General features: G+C 42.4%; 2 protein-coding genes across 3 annotated transcripts; one reads left to right on the forward strand and one right to left on the reverse strand.

The window, feature by feature from the left end:
• Positions 1 to 3139: 3139 nt before the first annotated feature.
• On the reverse strand, positions 3140 to 8732 carry eef1akmt2 (EEF1A lysine methyltransferase 2). Its single transcript, XM_086179567.1, has 6 exons — positions 8573 to 8732; positions 8194 to 8259; positions 7362 to 7476; positions 6939 to 7046; positions 4586 to 4802; positions 3140 to 4113 (listed from the first exon to the last, which is right to left on the reverse strand). Exons 1-6 carry the CDS (start codon positions 8677 to 8679, stop codon positions 4016 to 4018), a joined length of 711 nt encoding a protein of 236 aa, XP_086035693.1. The 5' UTR covers positions 8680 to 8732; the 3' UTR covers positions 3140 to 4015.
• abraxas2 (abraxas 2, BRISC complex subunit) lies at positions 8598 to 25975 on the forward strand. Of its 2 annotated transcripts, none has more exons than XM_086179566.1 (9): positions 8598 to 8837; positions 10906 to 10996; positions 11615 to 11651; positions 12137 to 12203; positions 12507 to 12697; positions 22303 to 22425; positions 23075 to 23159; positions 23271 to 23388; positions 23614 to 25975. In XM_086179566.1, the coding sequence occupies exons 1-9, from the start codon at positions 8766 to 8768 to the stop codon at positions 24162 to 24164; spliced, it is 1335 nt and encodes a 444-aa protein (XP_086035692.1). In that variant the 5' UTR covers positions 8598 to 8765; the 3' UTR covers positions 24165 to 25975. The 2 variants fall into 2 exon arrangements, with proteins under 2 accessions (XP_086035692.1, XP_086035691.1); XM_086179565.1 differs by having other exon boundaries at positions 8695 to 8837; positions 22306 to 22425.
• The last annotated feature ends 756 nt before the right edge of the window (positions 25976 to 26731 follow it).

Below are 26731 nucleotides of genomic sequence, written 5' to 3' on the forward strand. Positions count from 1 at the left end.
ACTGACCATACCCATATCTTGTGGGATCGCCCCAAATTGTAAAATTTGGGAAAGAATTCCAGAGACAAAGCAAATCATAATGGTAGCATTCTTATTTTGTACACTGGGACAGACTCCAGAGTGTATTGGCACCAAAAAAAATCAGGCATATTTACTTAGGGTGTTGCTGCTGATCACAAAAAAAGACGATGACAGTGTCATGGAGAAATGTAAAAGCACTGAAAACCTTCCAGCAATACAGAGAAAGAGTAAAAAAAAAATATATATATATATAGTTGATGGAAATTATTACTCTCAACTCCCAATAACCCAAATAAAGATGGGTAAAAATACCAAAATGAAGGAAGAAATTAAGTCCTCCAGAATTCCTGCAGGGATGTTGCAGCCTGGACTTTACATGTGACAGAAACTGTGTATCCAGATGTAAATAAAACTGTATAACAGCGTGCGTAGTGGCGATACAATCACAAACTAATGGTGGTTCAAACTGCCTCCTTTAAACTCTGAATTGGCTCAATGAGAAAATTAGAAATGTGTATTTAAACACGTGGATGATTAATGAGATTTAGCGGGTGCCTTTCCATCATGAAGCTTTTAAGCAATGAGACATGCATGACAGAGGTTGATTTCACTTTCAACTCTCTGCATGAAAGAAATAAAAGGTTATGTGCAAAAAAGAGAGGGAAAAAAAAACCCACATTCTTTATGTTTGTGTATTCCAGCACTTGGGAGCATTCAATAATAGAGCCAGTGACCTCTAAGGGTCATGTTAAAGTGGCATGTGCTCCAGCCAAGCAGCTCTGACTTTTTTTTTTGTAAAGTTGGCAGACTTCACATTTTAAAGTAAATCATCCTCATCGGGTTTCATCGTATTTTCTTTGCAGAGTTTTTTTTTTCTTTTTTCCTTAAGTAACTAGTCATTGGAGGCTTTGAAGTAATGTAGTGGAATAAAAAGTGCAAACAACCTTAAAATGTAAAAACTTAAGTACACTTAAGTACAGTACCTGAGAAGATACTTAGTATCTTACAACCTCTGTATAGCGATGATAGTCATTCTGATGAGTGTGAAAAGGTTTGAATCATTCCCACTTCCACTTTGGCTCTCCAACCATGGAAAACTTCACCGCTACATGGTGGAGTAATTCAAAGAATCCACGAAAATCCTATTAAGAGACCTTCAAATGTGTTTCCAAGGCGATGGAGTGAAAAAACATAAATATTTGCAGTATCACACTTGAGAGGTTAAAATGAAAGCATGGTATTCATGCTGGTGGGGCAGCCAACGGGATATGGCATCAAGTCTTATAGATTTACATTATGAGTGGAATAAAAGAGTCGTTTCAAACAAGTGCCAACCTCGAAGCAGTGAAAGTGCTGACTGATACAGTAGAGCTGCTGTTTTATGTTTTGTATTACTTTAGTTAGACGCTAGCAAAATGAATAAGAATACAGTGCATGGATCTTACATATATTCAATTCCAAATAAATGTGCAGCTAGCATGAACATTTGTAGCACTGACGAAGATTTTTCTGGATAATTTCCATTTCCCTGCAGGACCTTCTGTCAGGAATGATGTTAGGATAGGAAAAAAGATCTTACATCCCACGCCTCCACTAAAGCACACTGTTTAAGGAAAAGAGGGCTTCAGTATATTTATTGTAATGATACTGTTCTTGTCAGAGACTGAACAAGCAGCCTAAAACGGTCTCAAACACACAAACATAAAGAGATTTAACTGAGCTTGAGATCAATGGAGGATATTTCGCTCCATGGGAAAGTTTTTAAGAGTTGTAAACGTGGGCACATCCAGGCAGGATATCCAGAGACTTGTAAAATTCCAGGCAGTAATTCTTGTAAAGCTCGCATGTGTTTACTCAACAGCGTGCTTCAACATCGACGGCTCCCATTGGGCCACCCGCTCGGCTTCCAATTAGGATCCAGAGTTTGACAGTTATTAATGACGCCATTGAGAAAGGAAACGGCAGACAAGCTTCTTCTCCTCCTCTCATGGCCTCATGTTTATTCACAGTGTCAGAAGTTCTTCATCAACGTTTTAGGGCCCCGTGATCTCTGCTGGTGTCCAGTTTAGCCAATTAGGTGGGGGCTATTTTTCACATGACAGGAAAGATGGATGCCGTTAACCGCCTTGTAGGACAGAACAGTGGTCTTCAAAACTGTGGGACAGGAGTGACAATGGGGGCCTTGCAGAGTAATGTGGTGGGGACATGATGTGATTTGTGGAGCCACACGAACGTTGAATATAAATGATAATGTATATTTAGCGTCTTCAAATGTACAGTAAATCCTCTGGACCTGTAAAAAACACTCATGTCAAACAGTGGCAGGTTTCTAATGACACGAGAACGTTCTTTGGCTCAAAAAATGTCTAAATCCGTCACTTTATTGAAAACCTAACCATTCACAAGCTGGTTGACATGGTTCCAAGTTTTTTTTTTTTAATAAATCCATCAGAGTGCAGCCATCTGTAAAGAAGATAGTTTATGTTCCAAATTAAAACTTGTATGCTTTATTTTAGAAGCAATTTTCATATCTTATGAGTAAAAAAAATACTCCGAGATCCTTTTTACTCTCAGCTTTTACCCACGTCTCTAGGTCACCAAATGTCACAAGTGACATCTTTGTCAATGCACATGGACGGCCACCTAGCTGGTGGCCCAGGATAGGCTGTCATTTACGACGATTAGAAGCAGTTTATAAGTTCCCAATGTCGCCAAGTGCTTGCTCATTGGGGAATAGGCATGTTTCTCTGGAGGGCCATAACTTTGTGAATTGGCACTATATAAATAAATCTGACTTTCCTTAACATATCACCGGGGGGAGACATGTTGCAAGCTGACATCTCAATCTGTCCCAGATAAATGTTCATTCTCAGCAATTACCAAATTGACATCAGTTCCAGCAGTTGGGCACCCCAGCGAACAGACTATGCTCATGGAGTTGCGTCGCACTGGTTCAGGATTGGAATCTTTTGTCTGCTGCATCTGTGTAACTAGCTACTTATACAGTTCATGATGAAAATAGACAATTTTCCATTGGGTGAAAGAACGTCTTTAATGCGCCCCTCACCACCATACAGGGTTTGATCTGCACACTTCAGAAGTCTTCTCTCTTTCTATTCTGGGATACAGTTTTACACCAGAATGAGGTCTTGTGCGGCTTGCGTGCCAAAGTGTTACTTCAGAGTGTGATAATGCTCAGACTTGTGTCGCTAGGTTGTGCACGCACTTTCTGGAAGCTGAAAACATTCCTGTTCTCCAATGACATGCCCTCTACTGAGCATCTGTGGGATGTTCTGGATTACTGGGTGTGTTCCGGTCCCTGGGAATATCCCTGAAGCTGCTGGAGGAGGAATAAAACAACACTCTGTAAGCCTCAATCAATAATCTCATTCATGCTGTGTGAAGGAGACACACTGCATTACCAAGTGTAAATGGAAGTTACACACTAGTGAAAAGGAAACTTTGAAGACTGACCATTGGTCTCTCATCAACTGTTGCTGGCGTTTCGGTTGCCCTTTATTTTTGGTGGAAGTGTCTGTACATTGATTTCATGCAACATGTATTTTTAGCCATAAGTACATAAATGTTTATAAGACACAAGTGTTGCAATTCCATTTTTGTTCAATGCAATAGACAGAAATGACAGGAGTCTGATAGGTCATTTGATGAAAGAATACTTCATTTCTCTTCCTGAATATTTATGAAGAGATAGCTGCAGTACATTGATTAAAAAAAACCCTGTCTAAATGTACTCCAATACAAGATTACGTCACATATTCAACAGGCGTTACCAGGATGAAATTTAATACAGCACCAAAAAGAAAACACAAACAAACCATTCATTACACCTCATATTTACTTCATTCTACAAATGTTTTTTAAAAATTAATGGATCAGATCATGTGTAATGTGTTGATACAGACAATCTGATTTCCTGTGATAAAAAGGAAAAAGGCTGTTGAGTTGTTGGGACAAAACATATCTTCTGTGTGAATCAATGCACTCGCGTGAAGATGAGAGCAGTCACGTTGTTCCCTGTCTTGCCTCCGAACTGGAAACTGGGCGTAGGCAACTGCTGTACAAATTCAAATCCTGACAAAAACACAAGAGAAAATGTGCAAGTTGAGAGATGTGTATTACAGAAACTACTACACTCTCCTGGCAAGCTTCAGCATCTTAAACACAGATGCCTAGAGTCATCTCTTGGCTTCTCCAGAAAGGTTCGAGGGAGTCAAGAACTATCCATTGGCCATCTGTGGCGCATCCTGGGGCCTAGTACAGACAGGCTGTCAGTGTGACGGATGAGATCCCACGGCCCTTTGGCCCCCTGCAGGCCCTCCTGAGTGACTACACTGAGAGGACTGACAGCTAATGGAGGCTTGCCAGGGGACGGAGACTTTCAACTGTTGTTGCCTGGAGCTCAACAACCTACCAGGTGACTGTTGTGGTTGAGGAACTGTCTGTGTTTTGACTGAAGGTCACACAGCAAACCATCCAAATATAGAGATGTTACGCAGCTGTAAGCTTTACAACAACACATAAATGTACTAAACATTCCACTCACCTTCACTGAATCGATCCAGCAGCTGCTCTTTTGTCCAATTGCAAGACGTAATAGAGAAGAACCCTTGGTCTTTGAGAGCATCTTTTAGAGCTTGGATATAGAGTTTTTTGACCTCCTTGGTGTTGTCTGGGTTCAGGCTTATTGCATCAAAAGTCCCCTTGTCAATGCAGATATCGAAGTCCTTCAGCTGCCCATGGCAATTTAAGAAATCAATCTCCTAAAATACAGAATAAATAATGTTAACTATGAGAAAATCTGTTTCTTGATCAACGGTCCGGCAAATTTACAGTACGGCAGCCGGTGGAAATCTTTCAGCATCCATCCAAGATGAAATACCAAGATGTTCTACCTCACTGGTTCGCTTTAAAACCAAATTAAAACTGCTGACATGGCAGCAAATAATTCTGCAAAGGTTGCCGACCTTCCATAGCACCAGTGAAAAGAGCTCTTTATCTGCATGGAGGCCAGAACACTGGATCCCTGGGGGTGAGCTCAAGAGCCACATACTCAAACACACCACGGATCACAAACCTTGAAATTTATGGATCAACAGCGATTCACTGGTACAACTCAGCGCTGTAACTGACAAAGATGTGAGTGTGAGAAAATATGTATTCATACATATATGAAAAGGGGGGGATGCTGAAGGATGAATGTATATTGTGTTGAAGAAGCAGTGGAGGATGGAAAACTGAGCTTGAGACTAAGAATGACCTTTGAGGTAAGAGGAGATGGTGCATACGAGAGACAGCGGACTCCTTTAGGGTCCTTTCAGGGATGCACAAAAACAGCACATTCACGCACATTTTTGTGGTATTTTACAGTGTTGGGAGATGTGGACAAGATGCCAATATTTCTCTCTCTCTCTCTCACACACACACACACACATACATAAACACATGGCCATACAACTAGTGCGCTACCACAGTCCACCTAAGGTAAATATTGACTGCAATGGCAAGCTTTCTGCTCCGGTGAAGCACGCACCTTCACGAGCGTGCGATGCACAGAACACCAATGCAACTGTATGAAGCGCGTGTAAGAGAGAAACACACTTTTCCCTGCATATACATTTTAGTAGATGTCTTTAATTCTACCACTTTCTTTGTGGTTTGATGCAGTTAAATCTGAGGGGTGGGCAAACTTCCATCGCTTTCAGGGGCTTTCTTCCGATCCAAGTCTCCCACATGGTAAACAGAGCGGCATTTCCTCAAACCTCCACTGGGCCAGGAATGGACATGGGCCTGCTGTATGCTGAAAGCTACATTGTGTAATTTGCATTTAGAAAAATTAATAACCGTCATCCCTATCAATGGTTGATTTGTGCATCCTTCAGATCCACTGAAATATTATGTTGAAGCATTTAGGTAAGGTGAGTGTAATTAAATGTTGATTCATTCAAGTTCATAGAGCCTGAGCATACAGTGATCATCATCATCATCATCATACCTGTTGGCCGCTTTAATACCGGTGTATATTCATACATAAGACATGCTGGTCCAGCTATACTATCAATGCCTCATTTATTCGAAAACGCTATTGAATCATGACTTAACTAAAGATGGGAGATCCTTTAAAGGCAAAACTTGAATAAGAGCATGACACTATAGAGATGAACACCTACTGGAGACTTTCCATCTCCATCATTACAATACTAGTATTGGGGAATATATTTTGAAAGACTCGTGTGTCATGCTTTCCATATAGATCAGGAAAACTGTAGAATCTACCCTTAGCCATTTTGTATGCCAAAAAACCACAAGTTTTAAGTCTATTTGAATATTTTTGCACATGATGTCAGTGTGGTGATGTCAGGGAGGGTTCGTCCTATTATTTTACAGTCCACAAGAGGACAAAACTACATTCTCTTAACAATGAGATAGTCTGCAGCACAAAGTGAACAACATAAACCACATCACATACACCATAAAATGACCTCTCTCTTTTTCCTCCCTCTGCACCGTGTTTGGAGCGACAACTGAATGCATTTCCTCTTGGAGTGAGATCAGATGATTTAAAAAATGTTACAACTTGCATGGTTTGCACACAACATTATCTCAGGCCACAAATGCCTTCATCCTACCCAGAGTATTTCAAAACAAAACGTACATCGAATGGGTTTTTCAAATTTTGGGGTACAGCTCAAACTCTATGTGTCTGCTGCCACCAAGTTTGGCTGCGTACTCTCCATCACTTGACCTACATTCAGTCCTCCAAATAGCAAGGGATGATGCATGACTCCTGTCTGTTATACATTCAGTAAGCGCTGGCTCATGTGAGAACTCAAGACAGAAGACTGTAGTATAATATCCAATACTACTTTTTCTTCTTCCTAGAAGATTACTGAACCTACCTTAACAGTGACACCTGTCAGCTCCTCTGCCTGCAGAACATTTCTGGCCAAATCCACAGAGGCTGAAGAGTAATCTATACCTGTGATATTCTTGTAGCCATGTTTAGCCTGGACACAAAAAACCCAAAAACGGATAATTATATATAAAGCTAATCAACTGTTAAAAAAAAGTGTTCAAAGTTAGTAATCTAGGCATGCAGGACACAATCCCAATTCATTGAGATTAAAAAGTATTGAGACTGTGGCTCACTAGGCTTTGAAAATGTGGTATTTAACAATGTTGAGTAAGGGTTACACTCAGCAATGCTGTTGCTATATTTTTTGTGCTTTGTATCATTTTTGATGATGTGACCGCAAAAGAGCACTCACATGCAGTGTAAGAAGTATTGGTGTTTAAAAAAAAAAAAATTACTCTGTCCACACCAGTTCAACTAAAAAGGCTCCATTCCCAGTGCCGATGTCCAGTATGGCAGCATTCTCTGAGATCTTGGCTTTGTCCATCCACCGCAATACTCGATTCATGCTCTCCTCACCATACCTTACAAGAATACAGAAACACATCATCTTAAGTACCAAAACCAATAAAAGGAAAAAAAAATCATGTTTGAGTTACAATCATTTGCCTCTAGCATTGGGCTACACAATTAATCAAAATTTAATGGAAGTCACAACACACCATATCAAGGAAGACACTACACTGTAGTGTCTTCCTTGATACTGTAGTCACTACAGTGTAGTGACTACAGTATATTTAAAACAGGGGTGTCCAAACTGGTCCAGTAAGGGCCGGTGTGGCTGCAGGTTTTCATTCCAACCGAGCAAAAGCAACACCTGATCCAACAAATGAGCTGTGTGGACACAGCTTAGTTGATTTAAGTAGAATCAGGTGTTGCTTTTGCTCGGGTGGAATGAAAACCTGCAGCCACACAGGCCCTTACTGGACCAGTTTGGACACCCCTGATTTAAAAGCTTACTGTGTGCCAAAAGACCATTTTACCTTAATTACTGTGGTACTGTACAGATGTACTGCCTAAGCAATTCTGCACACTTAATATATTGGTTTGAGACGAATCCCTCGCAATAATCACACCATTATTTAAATTATCCTTCAATTAGAATAACGACGTAAAAATGGATAATTGAATCTCAATGTAAAATTAAGAATTTAGCAGAGAAGAAAAACTTTAAAATATCCCTGTTCTATCAACAACATGTATTTAATAAATAATGTGTGTTAGTAATCAGGTATAATTACCAAATCTCACCAATATCCCCAATATCTTGGAATGCCTCAAGTTCTTTTTGGTACGCATCTTCCCAACTGCAGAGAAAAAGGAGAACTTGTCACAGAAATACTGCAAGCACAGACAAACTGTAAAACGAAAGACAAGTAAAAGTGTTTAAGAACTGTTTCTTTTTAACTACTGTGTATTATCTTTCGAGTTCCCTTCACTATGTGCCACGACAACAAACGTCGAGTAGCGTGTTAACGGTTTGCACATATGCTAACTAACAAATTGGTCTAAAGGCATTTGAACTAGCTTTGTTGCTAGCTGTAGAGCCAAGGGAGAATAACCTAATGAGCAAACGTGTTTAGCTTCAACATTAGCTTAGCGGTGGATCACAACACTTACTAATCTCTCGTTCCAAGTTTGGAAGGTTCAAAATCATTATCTGAGAATCTGTCATCCTCTGCGTCCGAGGCATGTGTGTCTCTTGCGGTGTCCTCCATGCTGCACATATGCCTCCGATTCCCATAGTGCCTTGGGGTTGAGGAGCGTGTTTGCAACCGCAGGGGGCATCGGGATTGATAGGGATGTTTCCATCATGGCGGCATCCATTTCAGGTTATACTTTTAGTTCTGTGTGTTATCACAGCGCCAACAGTAACTCAGATCATGTAAGTATTCAAAATAATATTGACAAACTATGATGCAATGGCTTCTCAAGTGTCTAAGTCTCGGTGGTGTGTGCAATCGATCAACAACGCCCTTCGCTTGTGTTGTTTGCCAGTGTCATTATCCTGTTGCTGGCTAGCTAGTAGCGGTGTCGTCTATTTACCGGCGGGTAAGAAATTAACAGCTAGCATAGTTACAGCAACGGTAAGGCTGAACGAGTCGTTTTAGACGGCCTGCCGTGATGTGTATGTTACTAATTTAAATATGTAGTTATACATTTACAACTAAGAGCTACATGTTAATAATTATTGTATTATCATAGGAAAAACTCTTGGTAAAGTCTTAAGTTCCATGAATTACAAGTAGCTTTTGGCTATTTAGCATGCTAGCTATGCTACACAGCCAAGTGATTTCCGTGTATCGTTTAGCTAATATCCACAGTCACCTCGACATGCTAATTGGTCGGAATCAGTTGTGTCATCATTTAGAATAAGTTATCATTCTTCATGCCTGAACTTGAAGTTAATTAACATTCTAGTTATTATTAGCCCTTGATGATTTTTGTCATTTCCGCATTACCTTCTCTCCAGTCTGGGGGTGAGTTGACTTTAGCGTGACTTGAGGAGTAGTACTGTGCAACAAAATGAGTGACAGGCCTAATGAGCAAAAATACGTTGTCTCACATATCGAAGCGAAGTAAAATCTGGTCAACTGGACGTAAGTTTATCTTGAAGACGTTTCACCTCTCATCCGAGAGGCTTCTTCAGTTCTAGTGAAGAGTGTGGAAACTCCAGCTTATAAACCTATGTGGGAGTGGTCAGTGCTATTGTGGTGGAAACGACCCTCCCGAGACTCACCTGGCCTCCCCAAAAGACAGTCGTTGTGTGGTGTCAGGGAGTTTCAGGGGTGGTCGGTGAAACTCCCTAACGACCACCCCTGAAACTCCCTGACACCACACAACGACTGTCGTTTGGGGAGGCCAGGTGAGTCTCGGGAGGGTCGTTTCCACCACAATAGCACTGACCACTCCCACATAGGTTTATAAGCTGGAGTTTCCACACTCTTCACTAGAACTGAAGAAGCCTCTCGGATGAGAGGTGAAACGTCTTCAAGATAAACTTACGTCCAGTTGACCAGATTTTACTTCGCTTCGATCTACGATGACCTGGATGAATGAGAACCTACACAGACACGTTGTCTCACGTTTTTTGCGGCAATCATCCATACGTCAGTTGAAATCTGAACATTATCAAACCGAGCTAACGTCAGCGCTGTGTACACGCTACAGCTCCTGTCAATCAGGGACTTGCATAGTCGGCTCGAGCGAGTGGATTGTTGCTTCAAGTTTGCCTGCATTCCTGACATTCACCAACTGTTGTATGTCAGGTGACATGTTGAAAGTAATGTTACTTGAAGGAATATTCCGTAAAATTCTGTTATTGTTTTATTATCACTGACCGTTAATACAGTCTGGAACATGTCTTTTAGTTTCATACAACCCGACGTGATGTCTTTTTCTCTTGAAAAACAACCCCAAACCTTTTCATCTAACCTTTATGTCAGTCAGAGGAGAAATTCTCATTTTGGAGACGTGGGAACTTCAAAATATTTTTAATTAATTATAATGATAAGGTGGTGTCCTCAAAGTCTGAGACTATTAGCCTTCCTTCAGACAAAGCTTAAAATAATGTTTAATTTCTCTAAGTCTCTGGGTGCATGTTATGTCATAATATGGTTATATTTTTCCAGAGCAAAGACTTGATATTACATTATGTTCGGTTTTAAAAGGTCTACATTATTTTCAGGTTTGACAGTGAAAAATGGCCCCCCCCCCATTGTTTTTCTGTACTGTTTCCTGAACCACATCACGCACTGGCTGCACCATATGATGTACATTACTGAATTCATGTAATGTAATATTCTCTCACCTCCATTCATGGAGCTCCCCTCCCCCTTTTGAAAACCTCTTCTTTAAGGAAGATTAAAATGGTTGATTAATCGTTAGTCGGATCACATAGTTTCAGCTATGCTTTTATAGTCTAACCACACTTTGAAACCGTTTTTACACAGGAGGGCTTCCTATTAGGAGAAGTCAGGCAAGAAGAGACGGTCAGCATCAGTGACGCACAGATCAGCAGTGCTGAACTGCTCCAAGTAGTAGGTAAGGCTTGAATCAGATAAGAAAATAAACTCATGGTTTAAAGTTATTAGTAGTTACTGATGTGCATCTATGATGACACACCATTATGTTAACATGATGATGACCACTTAAGGCTTTATTAAGGAAGACATTTTGATTTGTTACTGTTGAAAAAGCAGAGGGGTAAATTCTGCAGTTAATGACTGCTGAATTTCATTTACGATTTGTGTTACAGTCATTATAGCATCCAAAATCAATATTAAGCCATATTTCAGTGGTTCACTGTCGGCCTGTACATTAAAATGCCTTTAGGATTAACAGCATTTTTAAATCCTTTTTCGTGATCTTCTTGGGCTTCACTATGGGCTTAACTTGGATTAGTTTATTAGAAAAGTAGAGCATGCACATTAGTCCCAGTGAAACGATGCTGGACAAGCATGTGAAATACAGTCCGGACACTGCAGTGCCTGCTTTGCTCCCGGAGTTTGATCCTCGTGCTCATGACCCTCGGTACATCGTAACAAGGATGACCATGCTGCAAAACCAGACGGAGCAAAAAGGGAATCGGAGTGAAGGAACATGCACTCAGTTAAACATATAAGAAAACATGACTGCAACTTTTTTTGTTGTTTCCAACAGAAATCCATAATCATGATCCTTGTGCACAGTTGTTTAGGTAAGATATGAGCTTATTAATCTTGTGATAACCAGCCACTGTTATAACTAATAAACTATGAAAACTATCGCTTTTGAAAACCTGGTATAAATATTTGTTGTGATTTGTAACTGGAAGATAGGAGGCTAGGGTTAGCATGTTGAAATGGAGAACTTCAATTTTAATTCTAATTCCAGAGATTACTTCCCTAGGAGCATTTGTTATGATGACATGTTAAATTATGTTATTCCAGTCTAATTCTTCAATACATTTGTATAAATTAACGTCTGTCTTAATTTTCCTTTAAAGTTCATTTAGGGATGTATAGTACTATCTTTTGAACCAAGTAAATTTATTTTCAGTGTAATAGACACATAAATTACTTCGTATCCATTTCAGGACAGTAGATGGCCCCATCCTACAAGATTGAATAGCAGGGGCAAGCTAAGGCAGAGGAGGAGTAGAGGCATGAATATGAACTGTCATATTTTTTTCCCTCTCACCAGCTTTTATGACTACGCAGGAAAAGTCAATGAAGAAAATCTCAACAGCGTTCTCAAAGATAGGCGGAAAGTAAGTGAACTTCGTCTCCCTTTCACAGCATGTTGCGGCTTTCCTGCGAAAATCTTCAGTGATTCTTGTTGCATTATAGATTTGCAGGTTATTTCAATGTTAATTCATCTGAGTCCTGATAAAGACTGCTCATTTGAACCATTTTGGCTCAAAATGAAACGCACAACAGCAAGTACAATCTGGTCAGGTGCGCTGTATGTTATCCATGTAATTTTTGGCTGGGTGACTTCTAAACAGGGTGGGATTAGTGAGATTTTCATGGATTAAACACAAATTTATTAAATAGTTTCTTTCGTCACACAGAATGTCATTGGTTGGTACCGGTTTCGGAGAAACACGCAGCAGCAGATGTCGTTCAGGGAACAGATAATCCACAAACAGCTGACTCAGCTGCTTGGTGTGCCCGACCTCGTCTTCCTCCTATTCAGCTTCATCTCCACAGCCAACAGCTCCACACATGCACTGGAGTATGTGCTCTTCCGACCTAACCGCAGGTAACCATCACATGCACACGTTCACACACACACACACACACACACACACACACACACACACACACACACACACACACACACACACACACACAAGCACCTACGAGCAGCTAAAACCAGCTGTCCAGGACACCAAAGATACATTTTTTTTTCAGAGGGTTGTTGTTGTTTTATTTAAGGCTTTTTAAAGACATATTTCATGAAAAAATGCATCAAATTAATTTACCCAGCACAAAGACAACACACTCACTGCTCATTCTCTAATATTTAGTTATGTATTTCAACACAAGAAAAAGAATATATTAAAAAATATAATATATTAAAATAATTCCGAGATGCAGTTTCTTTCTTTATGTCATACATTTTTTAATAGGGACATCACATTTCAATGAAAAATGATATATATGTTTAATGGCGACATGGACAGTGGAGAAAAATTCCATTGTTGCGATCACTTCCTGGTGGTTGACAAGCCGTCAGCTGCTGCCTTTTCTCACTCCATCGTGGCCGTGAGCCTCCGTCACGTCAATCATCAGAACAGTAGTCCTCCCCAATGAAGCCTCTGGGTCTCCTGCAGCTTCTCTTCTCAGGACGCCATCAGTTCCTTCCATCAGGTGTTGTCTGGTGGCTGCTGGTTTTATCCCCTGTATTATAGCCTCACTCCAGTGGTCATCCGCTCATGCCAGTCACCAGGTTTCCTGAGGGGCCTCCACGTTTGGTCATTCTCCTCCTTAATCCTCAGAAAAGTTGCATCAACCCCCTGCCCTGTTCCACTTATGTTCTTCTCGGTGGATCCAAGTCATTATTGATTCTTTCTGAAAAATGTTTTTCCTGGTCTCTTTTTTAGAGTGGAGGATCATCCTCGTTGTTGTCGTCCATAATCCGATCAGGTAAAATTGGCTTCGGAGCCAGGACAGGGCAAATGGGTCCGATTGTTCAGTCCGTTATTAATATCACTCTGGTTAAGATGTCATCAGCTGTTGCTGTTGTCACCACCGCCGCCATCGTGAACCACCGTCACGTCGATCAACAGGACGGTAGTCCTCCCTGATGAGGTCACTGGGCCTTCTGTTTCCTCTCTCATCAGGTCGCCACCAGTCACTTGTGTCCGCTGTCATCTGGTGGCTCCTGTTGTGATCTGCCATCCTGTAGCGGCCACCATCAGAGCCTCTGGCCTTCTCTGGATGATTCCAACCACCATTTTCCTTGTAATGGTGGCGATCATGATTAAAGTTCTCCCATCGAGAACTCACCCCCTCATCTGTCTCGGGTCTCCACCAGTTACTGGCTTCGCACCGTGATTGGCGACTTCGCCAGCTGTTATGGTGACGCCTTGACCTGTCTTGACTGGTCACCCGCTCATGACAGCTCAGGACACCAGGTCTACTGAGGGGCCTCCACATTTGCTCACTCTCCCCCTCGGTCCTCAGAAAAGGCTCATCATTCCTGCCTCGTGTTCCTCTGATGGACTCATGACTTCTAGGGGCAGAACGGCGTTGGTCCTCGTCAATTTCGAAACGCGCACAACGTTCCTTCTTTCCTTCGTTCACCAGAATCTGGTGACACAAAATTGGCTTATGAGCCAGTTCGTCCCTGTTGATGTCAGGACGAGACAAACTGGCCTGATTGGTCAGTCCATTGTCTTTGTCCTCTAATGGGTTACTCCGGCTGGGTGAATTCCCAGGAGGTGTCGGTCCAGCCTCTTCCTGGTCTGAGGTTGGCTGGGCGGTTGAATTCCCAGGAGGGGTCAGGACAACCTCCTGTGGCTCGGGCTCAGCATTTTGCTGACCAATTTGTCCATTCTGGATCAAAAAGCTCATCAGCCTTAACGTCTGCCGTTTGCGCTTGCCTGGCTTCTGACTGTATGTGTCGTAGTCCATGTCAGGCTCCAGAGGATCTTCATCGTATTGGTCGCCTGAGTACCACATGACGAAATCAAAATGCTTGCTTCGTAGGATTGGCTGGTAGGAAGGAAGTGGATTTCTGTTTGTATGTTGTTTGATGATAGTGAAGCAGGGAGGTCTTATACATCCCCTGTAGTTTCAGTCAGTGTGGGACATGACTGGGATCACAGGACCCTGATCTCCTTCAGAACTGTTGGGACGACTGAGGTCTGTGATGGCTGTGAAGGTCATGACTCAGAAATGCTGTGATGTCAGAAGTTCCAGTGGTGGCAGGTACCATGTGGTACTACTGAGTACAGCGTCTGTTTTTTTTGTTTGTTTTGTTTTTGTTTTTTTTAACGTTTAACGTTAGTTCTCAGACATAGAGAGTGGGGTTCCGACAAAATGTATTCTGAACTACATTGACACCTTTGTTTTCCTTTGTTTTTATGATGGGTCCAATAGCTTGGGGCAGGGAAAAAAGCCGAAACTCGGGAAAGAGTTGTCATTTTTGAAGAACTGGTTCCTTCATGCATAAAATACATTAATTCCCACACATATGACATTCTTTTTTTTTTTTTTTACACACACACACACACACACACACACACACACACACACACACACACACACACACACACACAAGCACCTACGAGAAGCTAAAACCAGCTGTCCAGGACACCAAAGATACTTTTTTTTTTCAGAGGGTTGTTGTTGTTTTATTTAAGGCTTTTTAAAGACATATTTCATGAAAAAATGCATCAAATTAATTTACCCAGCACAAAGACAACACACTCACTGCTCATTCTCTAATATTTAGTTATGTATTTCGACACAAGAAAAAGAATATATTAAAAAATAGAATATATTAAAATAATTCCGAGATGCAGTTTCTTTCTTTATGTCATACATTTTTTAATAGGGACATCACATTTCAATGAAAAATGATATATATGTTTAATGGCGACATGGACAGTGGAGAAAAATTCCATTGTTGCGATCACTTCCTGGTGGTTGACAAGCCGTCAGCTGCTGCCTGTTCTCACTCCATCGTGGCCGTGAGCCTCCGTCACGTCAATCATCAGAACAGTAGTCCTCCCCGATGAAGCCTCTGGGTCTCCTGCAGCTTCTCTACTCAGGACGCCATCAGTTCCTTCTATCAGGTGTTGTCTGGTGGCTGCTGGTTTGATCCCCTGTATTATAGCCTCACTCCAGTGGTCATCCGCTCATGCCAGTCACCAGGTTTCCTGAGGGGCCTCCACGTTTGGTCATTCTCCTCCTTAATCCTCAGAAAAGTTGCATCAACCCCCTGCCCTGTTCCACTTATGTTCTTCTCGGTGGATCCAAGTCATTATTGATTCTTTCTGAAAAATGTTTTTCCTGGTCTCTTTTTTAGAGTGGAGGATCATCCTCGTTGTTGTCGTCCATAATCCGATCAGGTAAAATTGGCTTCGGAGCCAGGACAGGGCAAATGGGTCCGATTGTTCAGTCCGTTATTAATATCACTCTGGTTAAGATGTCATCAGCTGTTGCTGTTGTCACCACCGCCGCCATCGTGAACCACCGTCACGTCGATCAACAGGACGGTAGTCCTCCCTGATGAGGTCACTGGGCCTTCTGTTTCCTCTCTCATCAGGTCGCCACCAGTCACTTGTGTCCGCTGTCATCTGGTGGCTCCTGTTGTGATCTGCCATCCTGTAGCGGCCACCATCAGAGCCTCTGGCCTTCTCTGGATGATTCCAACCACCATTTTCCTTGTAATGGTGGCGATCATGATTAAAGTTCTCCCATCGAGAACTCACCCCCTCATCTGTCTCGGGTCTCCACCAGTTACTGGCTTCGCACCGTGATTGGCGACTTCGCCAGCTGTTATGGTGACGCCTTGACCTGTCTTGACTGGTCACCCGCTCATGACAGCTCAGGACACCAGGTCTACTGAGGGGCCTCCACATTTGCTCGCTCTCCCCCTCGGTCCTCAGAAAAGGCTCATCATTCCTGCCTCGTGTTCCTCTGATGGACTCATGACTTCTCGGGGCAGAACGGCGTTGGTCCTCGTCAATTTCGAAACGCGCACAACGTTCCTTCTTTCCTTCGTTCACCAGAATCTGGTGACACAAAATTGGCTTATGAGCCAGTTCGTCCCTGTTGATGTCAGGACGAGACAAACTGGCCTGATTGGTCAGTCCATTGTCTTTGTCCTCTAATGGGTTACTCCGGCTGGGTGAATTCCCAGGAGGTGTCGGTCCAGCCTCTTCCTGGTCTGAGGTTGGCTGGGCGGTTGAATTCCCAGGAGGGGTCAGGACAACCTCCTGTGGCTCGGGCTCAGCATTTTGCTGACCAATTTGTCCATTCTGGATCAAAAAGCTCATCAGCCTTAACGTCTGCCGTTTGCGCTTGCCTGGCTTCTGACTGTATGTGTCGTAGTCCATGTCAGGCTCCAGAGGATCTTCATCGTATTGGTCGCCTGAGTACCACATGACGAAATCAAAATGCTTGCTTCGTAGGATTGGCTGGTAGGAAGGAAGTGGATTTCTGTTTGTATGTTGTTTGATGATAGTGAAGCAGGGAGGTCTTATACATCCCCTGTAGTTTCAGTCAGTGTGGGACATGACTGGGATCACAGGACCCTGATCTCCTTCAGAACTGTTGGGACGACTGAGGTCTGTGATGGCTGTGAAGGTCATGACTCAGAAATGCTGTGATGTCAGAAGTTCCAGTGGTGGCAGGTACCATGTGGTACTACTGAGTACAGCGTCTGTTTTTTTTGTTTGTTTTGTTTTTGTTTTTTTTTAACGTTTAACGTTAGTTCTCAGACATAGAGAGTGGGGTTCCGACAAAATGTATTCTGAACTACATTGACACCTTTGTTTTCCTTTGTTTTTATGATGGGTCCAATAGCTTGGGGCAGGGAAAAAAGCCGAAACTCGGGAAAGAGTTGTCATTTTTGAAGAACTGGTTCCTTCATGCATAAAATACATTAATTCCCACACATATGACATTCTTTTTTTTTTTTTTTACACACACACACACACACACACACACACACACACACACACACACACACACACACACACACACACACACAAGCACCTACGAGCAGCTAAAACCAGCTGTCCAGGACACCAAAGATACTTTTTTTTTTCAGAGGGTTGTTGTTGTTTTATTTAAGGCTTTTTAAAGACATATTTCATGAAAAAATGCATCAAATTAATTTACCCAGCACAAAGACAACACACTCACTGCTCATTCTCTAATATTTAGTTATGTATTTCGACACAAGAAAAAGAATATATTAAAAAATAGAATATATTAAAATAATTCCGAGATGCAGTTTCTTTCTTTATGTCATACATTTTTTAATAGGGACATCACATTTCAATGAAAAATGATATATATGTTTAATGGCGACATGGACAGTGGAGAAAAATTCCATTGTTGCGATCACTTCCTGGTGGTTGACAAGCCGTCAGCTGCTGCCTGTTCTCACTCCATCGTGGCCGTGAGCCTCCGTCACGTCAATCATCAGAACAGTAGTCCTCCCCGATGAAGCCTCTGGGTCTCCTGCAGCTTCTCTTCTCAGGACGCCATCAGTTCCTTCTATCAGGTGTTGTCTGGTGGCTGCTGGTTTTATCCCCTGTATTATAGCCTCACTCCAGTGGTCATCCGCTCATGCCAGTCACCAGGTTTCCTGAGGGGCCTCCACGTTTGGTCATTCTCCTCCTTAATCCTCAGAAAAGTTGCATCAACCCCCTGCCCTGTTCCACTTATGTTCTTCTCGGTGGATCCAAGTCATTATTGATTCTTTCTGAAAAATGTTTTTCCTGGTCTCTTTTTTAGAGTGGAGGATCATCCTCGTTGTTGTCGTCCATAATCCGATCAGGTAAAATTGGCTTCGGAGCCAGGACAGGGCAAATGGGTCCGATTGTTCAGTCCGTTATTAATATCACTCTGGTTAAGATGTCATCAGCTGTTGCTGTTGTCACCACCGCCGCCATCGTGAACCACCGTCACGTCGATCAACAGGACGGTAGTCCTCCCTGATGAGGTCACTGGGCCTTCTGTTTCCTCTCTCATCAGGTCGCCACCAGTCACTTGTGTCCGCTGTCATCTGGTGGCTCCTGTTGTGATCTGCCATCCTGTAGCGGCCACCATCAGAGCCTCTGGCCTTCTCTGGATGATTCCAACCACCATTTTCCTTGTAATGGTGGCGATCATGATTAAAGTTCTCCCATCGAGAACTCACCCCCTCATCTGTCTCGGGTCTCCACCAGTTACTGGCTTCGCACCGTGATTGGCGACTTCGCCAGCTGTTATGGTGACGCCTTGACCTGTCTTGACTGGTCACCCGCTCATGACAGCTCAGGACACCAGGTCTACTGAGGGGCCTCCACATTTGCTCGCTCTCCCCCTCGGTCCTCAGAAAAGGCTCATCATTCCTGCCTCGTGTTCCTCTGATGGACTCATGACTTCTAGGGGCAGAACGGCGTTGGTCCTCGTCAATTTCGAAACGCGCACAACGTTCCTTCTTTCTTTCGTTCACCAGAATCTGGTGACACAAAATTGGCTTATGAGCCAGTTCGTTCCTGTTGATGTCAGGACGAGACAAACTGGCCTGATTGGTCAGTCCATTGTCTTTGTCCTCTAATGGGTTACTCCGGCTGGGTGAATTCCCAGGAGGTGTCGGTCCAGCCTCTTCCTGGTCTGAGGTTGGCTGGGCGGTTGAATTCCCAGGAGGGGTCAGGACAACCTCCTGTGGCTCGGGCTCAGCATTTTGCTGACCAATTTGTCCATTCTGGATCAAAAAGCTCATCAGCCTTAACGTCTGCCGTTTGCGCTTGCCTGGCTTCTGACTGTATGTGTCGTAGTCCATGTCAGGCTCCAGAGGATCTTCATCGTATTGGTCGCCTGAGTACCACATGACGAAATCAAAATGCTTGCCTCGTAGGATTGGCTGGTAGGAAGGAAGTGGATTTCTGTTTGTATGTTGTTTGATGATAGTGAAGCAGGGAGGTCTTATACATCCCCTGTAGTTTCAGTCAGTGTGGGACATGACTGGGATCACAGGACCCTGATCTCCTTCAGAACTGTTGGGACGACTGAGGTCTGTGATGGCTGTGAAGGTCATGACTCAGAAATGCTGTGATGTCAGAAGGTCCAGTGGTGGCAGGTACCATGTGGTACTACTGAGTACAGCCTCTGTTTTTTTTGTTTTTTTTAACGTTTAACGTTAGTTCTCAGACACAGAGAGTGGGGTTCCGACAAAATGTATTCTGAACTACATTGACACCTTTGTTTTCCTTTGTTTTTATGACGGGTCCAATAGCTTGGGGCAGGGAAAAAAGCCGATACTCGGGAAAGAGTTGTCATTTTTGAAGAACTGGTTCCTTCATGCATAAAATACATTAATTCCCACACATATGACATTCTTTTTTTTTTCTTTTTTTTACACACACACACACACACACACACACACACATTCACTCACACAAGCACCTACAAGCAGCTAAAACCAGCTGTCCAGGACACCAAAGATACATACGACTAACCTAGAACACTAAATGTACCCTCATGAATCCAGAAAAAAGAGAGAGGGGAGAACTTTCATTTAATCATCGCTTTGCTGGCCTTCTTTAATTGCTGCATTGATGACTTTAATCATGCTTTTTTGAGCTGATTTCTGAGTATATCAGTATATGGAACATATATCACCTGCAATTGTTGTAACTTCCACATAACCCACATAAAATAATTTGGGGTTAGCCAGGGGGTTCAGTATGTTGCTCAAGGACACTTTGATATGACCACCGGGGGAAGCGAGGAATGAACCAGCGACCAATCGGTTGCCAGACGGCCACTACACAAAATACCCAAATCTCACTGGCACACATAGCCTGTCTACTTGGAGGCTTCTCACGTGGTCTATGCCATTATGAGCATTTATACGTCTCATCCTTTGCGGTTATGTCATGCTGCTATTACACAAACAAGTGTTTTGATGCAGAAATGCCACATTACCAGTCCCAGCCAGGCTGATTCTATGAACTATTCACTGTCTATCATCAATCAATCAATCTTTATTTATGTACTGTGGCACCAAATCACATCAAAAGCCATCTCAAGGCACTTTACACAAAGAGCAGGTCTAGAACCTCACTCCATAATGCAAATGAAAGAGACCCAACATTCCCACATGAGTAAGCACTCGGCGATGTTGGCGAGAAAAAACTCTCTTTCAACAGGAAGAAACCTCAGGCAGAACCAGGCTCGGAGTGGGCGGCCATGTGCCTCGACCGGTTGGGGTTGAGAGGGAGAAAGAGAGGAGAGAGAAACACAGGGCCAGGGCGAGCGAGTAGTTGGTCCCAGACAAGAAGCCAAGGTCTACAGCCCCAGGTGACCTGCAGGGTGAAAGAGCACAGACAACTCTGGGGAAGAAGTTTAGCTTAATGGATGCATGGATAAAGATGGATAGAAACAGAGAGGGGAAGAAAGCTCAGTGCATCATGGAGCTCAATGCATCATCCATTCCACAGTGAGGCAGAGTCTCCAATCTTTTTCCTGCTTAAGGCTCCCAAATGTACTGGGCTGGCCCTGCATGCACAACAGCAGCACTGAACAAACAGTGCATGAACAACTAAGTAGATCAACGTAATCTAAGAGTGAGAGTATCGTGACTTAAATGAAAACCTGGTGTGGGCACACATGTTGACCAGCAAGAGAAAATGCACATAATATGTGCTGATTGAAGGGATGACCTTCCTGTAGGGCTTTGCAATTAATGACATTAAATTTCATTGTGATAAAATACAAAATATATTTACAGACATTTATTAATATCTCCTCTAAAGCACTTAATAAAGGCTGGTTTGAACCCTTTGATGCACTGTTAAACGAGCATGATTCAAGTTATCCCTGCAGCATATTTATCTCCAAAATAAATCATTTTCATTTGTGTGTTTTTTTTTTAAATGATTTTAAAATTCCATGCAACAAGGAGTTATTTATTCGATTCAGGCAACTGCACGCATGGACTTTCAACCAGAGGTTTCCTGTTGATATTACTACATTATTCAGTTTTGGGGGAAAAAAAGGGGGAATTTGATGGTACTTTAATGTAAGTGTTACATTAACACTACATGTATAGGAGTCATGTTATTACATATTTGAACATTACTTGATTTTTCACTCTTGCAGTCATTTACTACTTTTCACATTTTATGATAATGCAAGTTGCAGTCCATTTGATATATCATCAATCTCACCAATATGCACCATGTTGTTTGATGATGATCCTTTTTTCAAAAATGACTGTTTTCCATGTGTTTTTTTTTATATTGTCCAATAACTGATCTGATTAAAAACCTTTTGTTTTGTCACAGACAGCCCCTACCCTTGGAGTTTTTATTTTTAGGGCCTGAGCCTGAAAGTACTTCAGGCGAAGACCCTATTATGTTTTTTTCTGTGTTTTTAAATTAGGTTAAGATTAACAAAGAAATTATTGGACATTTGTGTTGTTGAATTTGAATGAGTTTGGAAATGCATTTGCAACAATTTAATCCAAATGAAGTGATGCATAACTAAGTGAATTACAAGATTATACTCAAGGGATTTTGACAACTAAACCAGTTAGCATTGGTTGAAGAAAAACAGTTATTTACTTGCGTCTACTATTCAGTACCTAAAAAGGTTGTCCTTGTTTGACAGTGCTAACTGGTCATCTCCTGTCAGTAGGTACAACCAGAGGATCACCCTCACCATCCCAAACCTTGGCAACACAAGCCAGCAGGAATACAAAGTCTCCTCAGTGCCCAACACCTCACTCAACTACGCCAAGGTCATCAAAGAGCACGGGTAAAACTCTCTCTGCTAACTCCCATTGAGGGCTGAAAGATTTTGAATTGACTGATATTGCAATTGTCATGCGATTCATAGGATTAGAATGGATTATCATTTTTGTCTTCACTTTTGAACTAAAAAAACATACTGATATGTCAACGTGATGTTTGTAGAATATCATTTGTAGTCAGCTGTATCCTTGCAGCACCACATACTTCATTTAGAATAGGATTTAGCCACACGTTTAGCCTGTAGCACTTATTGCTCCTCCTGTGATTTGGCCATTGGGTCATTTTTATAAAAATTTCAATATGTTGTTCTTGGCCCCGTCGACTGACTTGCATCTGCAGCAACCACCCGTTTTTCTCTTGACTGCTTACTAGAGCTTTAGGACGTAATGTACATCAGTGCTGCCCCCAGTGTGTTTGTGTGTTGTAGCTGCAGCATACACTTGTGTAGCAGCATACACCTGCAGGGTTTAACTCCAGTGGAAAGCCAGTATGTTACACCCTGCACATGCTCTGCTTTTGACTCTCTTTTTTTAACTTCAACATTGTCCTAATGTCATCTCTGTATTGTACAATTTTGACGAACATCTACTGGGCATCTGCTCTGATATTAAGTATGTTATGAACAATATCCATTTTGTTAAATTTCTCTCTAGAGCTGAGTTCTTCGATAAAGATGGTGTCATGAAGGATATCCGAACAATATTTCAAGTCTACAGTGCACTACAAGATAAAGTGCAGGTGTGTTGGCTCACAGAGCTGCAGTTGATTTTGCAGAGTTTGCTGATTGACTTGGAAGAACTTCGTTTTTTTTCCTTCTTTGTTTTTCACCTGGTTTCACCTCATTTTTAGGCTGTGTGTGGGGAGGTAGAACAAAGTGAACGTGCGAAGGAGAAAATTCAAGAGGATGTGAATAAACTCAAACAACAAATTGCTCTCAGGAAAAGCAAGACAGCAGAAGAAGAGAGAAGTATGTTCCTGTCCAGGGTGCTATGGAGTTGAATTGTTTCTTCTTTCAAATTAAAATGTGTGCTAAAACTTTAAAATGTTTACTAGCATTTCAGTTGTCCTGACTCTTCCTTACCCTGTCAGACTTAATTCCCTCAGTTTACTGTCAGCACATTTTGTTAAAATGTCACTCTTAGCCTGCAAAAGTAACTGATCTTTTTAACAGTTACATCTTTGTGTTTCCCAGGGCTCCGTGAAGCCCAGAATCCAGACTCCCACTCCACTCTGGAAGAGAACACAGAATCTTCTGAGCCTTCCCTTCTGTCCAGGATAGCTTTCCACACACCCTCTGCACCGGAGCGGCCCAGTACCTCACCCAACCCACCCTCTTATACTGACCTCTTATCCCAGGATGACTCTCTGCTCTCCTCCTCCTCACCCCCTACCAGTGCCGCTCTTCTGCCACGGCCTCAGGCTGTAGGCTCTCCGGGACACCCTACCCCTGGTCCCCTGGGTCTTGGTCTGGGCCTGGGCCTTAGCGCCAGCTCTAATCCTGTTACCACTCCCAGCACCCCATACCTGGGCAATGGTGATGGATCAAGCTCTGACTCTTTAGATAGACAAGCTGCAGGGCAGGAGGATGATGAGGATGACGATGAAGATGAGGACAGTAGTGAATATGAGAACTTAGTGAGTGAAGCCACTCACCTTCCAATGGTCTCTGCCAGTGTTTTAGCTCAAGGCCGGCCGGCTGCCCTCAGTCCTGACGGAGACGCTCGCGGGTCACAGACCACATAGAAACCTGCCACTGGGTGTGCACAGGACACATTAACGTGACGCACCTTGAGAGGCGGGCATCTCAAGCAATCAAGATAGACAAATATAGACAAAAGAAGTGCCAGTCCTGAAAGTGAAAGGCATGCGCAGGTGGTGTCTTGCTGTATGTATTTCTTGTCTTGGTCTTATCTCCATTTTAAGGGGAAACCTTGTCAGGCTTTGCAGGCTTAATAGGTGTGTGTCTCACTGGGGAGGGAAGTCTTTGGTTTTTGTGTTTCTTCGGTGAATGGGGGCTGTCTGAGTACTTCTAAATGAACGTGTCTGCTTTCAGGGTCGGATATTACAATGCAATTCCTGCCAACCAGTCGGCCAGCCCGCTCCCTAGGAGACAGGCTCTGCTCCATTCATTATCATTTTGCTTTCATCACTAACTCTGAGCACCCACTCTCGCATTATTTCTTGCACTATTTTTTTCTTGCCTTCTTTTTTTAAACTCTCAAAGTAAAGCAAAATGAGGATCCTCATCAGCCTTCAAACTATTTTTTTAATTGAAGTAGGCAAAATGTTAAATTTTATTTTATGATTTAAAAATAATAGATATATACAGTATATATATGTAAGTAGACTTTCTTTTAACATGCACAGTCACATTTGATTTGTCCATTATGACATTTTCATTTCCATGTTAGCTATCAAGTCTTACAGTTGCCTATGTAAATGAAGAATAGATTTTAAATTACTCTGCCACTTCTATTATGGGTGCTTTATGTATAAATACACACACACACACACACACACACACACACATATATATATGTGTGTGTGTGTATGTTTTTTTCTTTTCATGTCAGATTATGTTAATCTAATTTGACATGAATGTCAATGTCTTGTTCTTCTTGGATAACACTGAAATTATATGCGCTTTGCTGCACTTAACAAAATTAAGATTTCTTTATGATTGTGCTATACCAATGAGGTCATGTTGTGCCACTTGAATAGTCCTCCTTGACCACCATCAGCTGAACTCTGCTCAGCTTTTTTTTTTGTGTGTGTATGTGTGTGCGTGTGTGTGTATGTATGTATGTATGTGCGTGCGTGCGTGAGTATGCATTGTACAGGGTTCACAGGGCAAACACGATGTACTGTAGCTTTACTAACCAGACGCTTACGGTTCCCTTCTGCTGCTGCAACACAGAGAGCTACCACTGAAAAACTGCACCTGTCTGTTCTTCATATAAAAACCTGGCTGCTACTTCCACTTCCAACACTGCACGCTGTCTCCAGTACTACTGACCGTGATCATATAACCACTTCACGCACACTTCTCTCTGACTTGTTCTCTATTAAAGTCATAATGGAAGGCAGCTGTAGTGTGTGAATTGCAACCTCGGGAACAGAGCGGGAAAATCACCTTCCTGTCTTGGCAGAGTTGATAACAGACATCCTGATATTCCAACCTGCCAACATGTCAACGTTGCAGACCTGGATAATGTGATGATAACATGATTTTGCTTCAGTATACAGTGCCTTCCACTCAGGGCAGTTTCTGTCTGTGCAGAGAACACATTCACATCTCTCTCTCTCGAGGGGTAAAATAACAAAACCGTTACATTTGCAATAATCAGCTTTTTTCTGTAATTTGCCTCCTTTTGTTTTGTCTACCTAAAACAATCTTAACTGCTCCCTGAAGCTGTTTCCTCCCTTTTCCCCTCTGTTTTTTTTTTTTTTTTTTTAAATTTTCACTGACAGCTTCAAGGTGGACCTGTATCTTATGTTGCAACTGTGGCTTTGCTCGCTTTTATTGTCAGAAACTGTAAGGCAGAAGGAATATACTCTACAACTTCATGAGTGTGACGATTTTGCATTTTTCTTTTAAACAGTTTGCCCTTCTTAAGACAATTGACTAGTCAAAGGCGTAGATTTTTCGGTGCTGGTTATAGATCATATGAACTCAGCCAATTCTAGACATATGCAGGATGGAAAGGCACTTTCGCTACCCGTGGAGGTGGTTTGATGATCAGATGTGAAGATGTGGTGGAGAAATGTTGGAAGAAGCTTGTGAACAAGCACCGCTTTAGTAACACCGCCTGCTTGTGTGTCATGTATGTTTTTTTTTGTTTTTGTTTTTTTTGCCTTAGGACCGCCTCATTTGCCCTGATGTGTAAAGCCGTTGCATCACTGATCAGGAACTGGCACTCAAAATGTTACTTTATAATCACGCTGAGTAACACAATCACACAATGTGAAGAAATGAGAAAATATGTTAGGAGTTTGGTTTCCCTGGAGTACTGGAATATAGCAATGAAATAAATAATGAATGTATAGTAGACAAGGGAGGGGAAGGGTAGCATTTAAACAGCACTTAACTGTATACGCTTGTCTCAGTTGAGTGGTGTGATGGTATAGAGCAGCAATTCAGTTTAGGTGGTCCTTCCACATCCTGGTCCTCAGGCCCTTCGTTTAGGTCATAGGTAGCTCAACCCGGTGTAACCCTGATTTGATGTCCAAAATGGAAACCAGCAGGGCTCTGATGCGGAGATCCACTGGTACAACATTATTAGTTTCTCATACCTGTCAACATGATACAA

This window comes from Aulostomus chinensis, chromosome 16 (assembly GCF_037954235.1).
Source record: "Aulostomus chinensis isolate RoL2024-O1b breed Wild chromosome 16, RoL_Achi_v1.0, whole genome shotgun sequence".
Taxonomy (NCBI): Eukaryota; Metazoa; Chordata; class Actinopteri; order Syngnathiformes; family Aulostomidae; genus Aulostomus; species Aulostomus chinensis.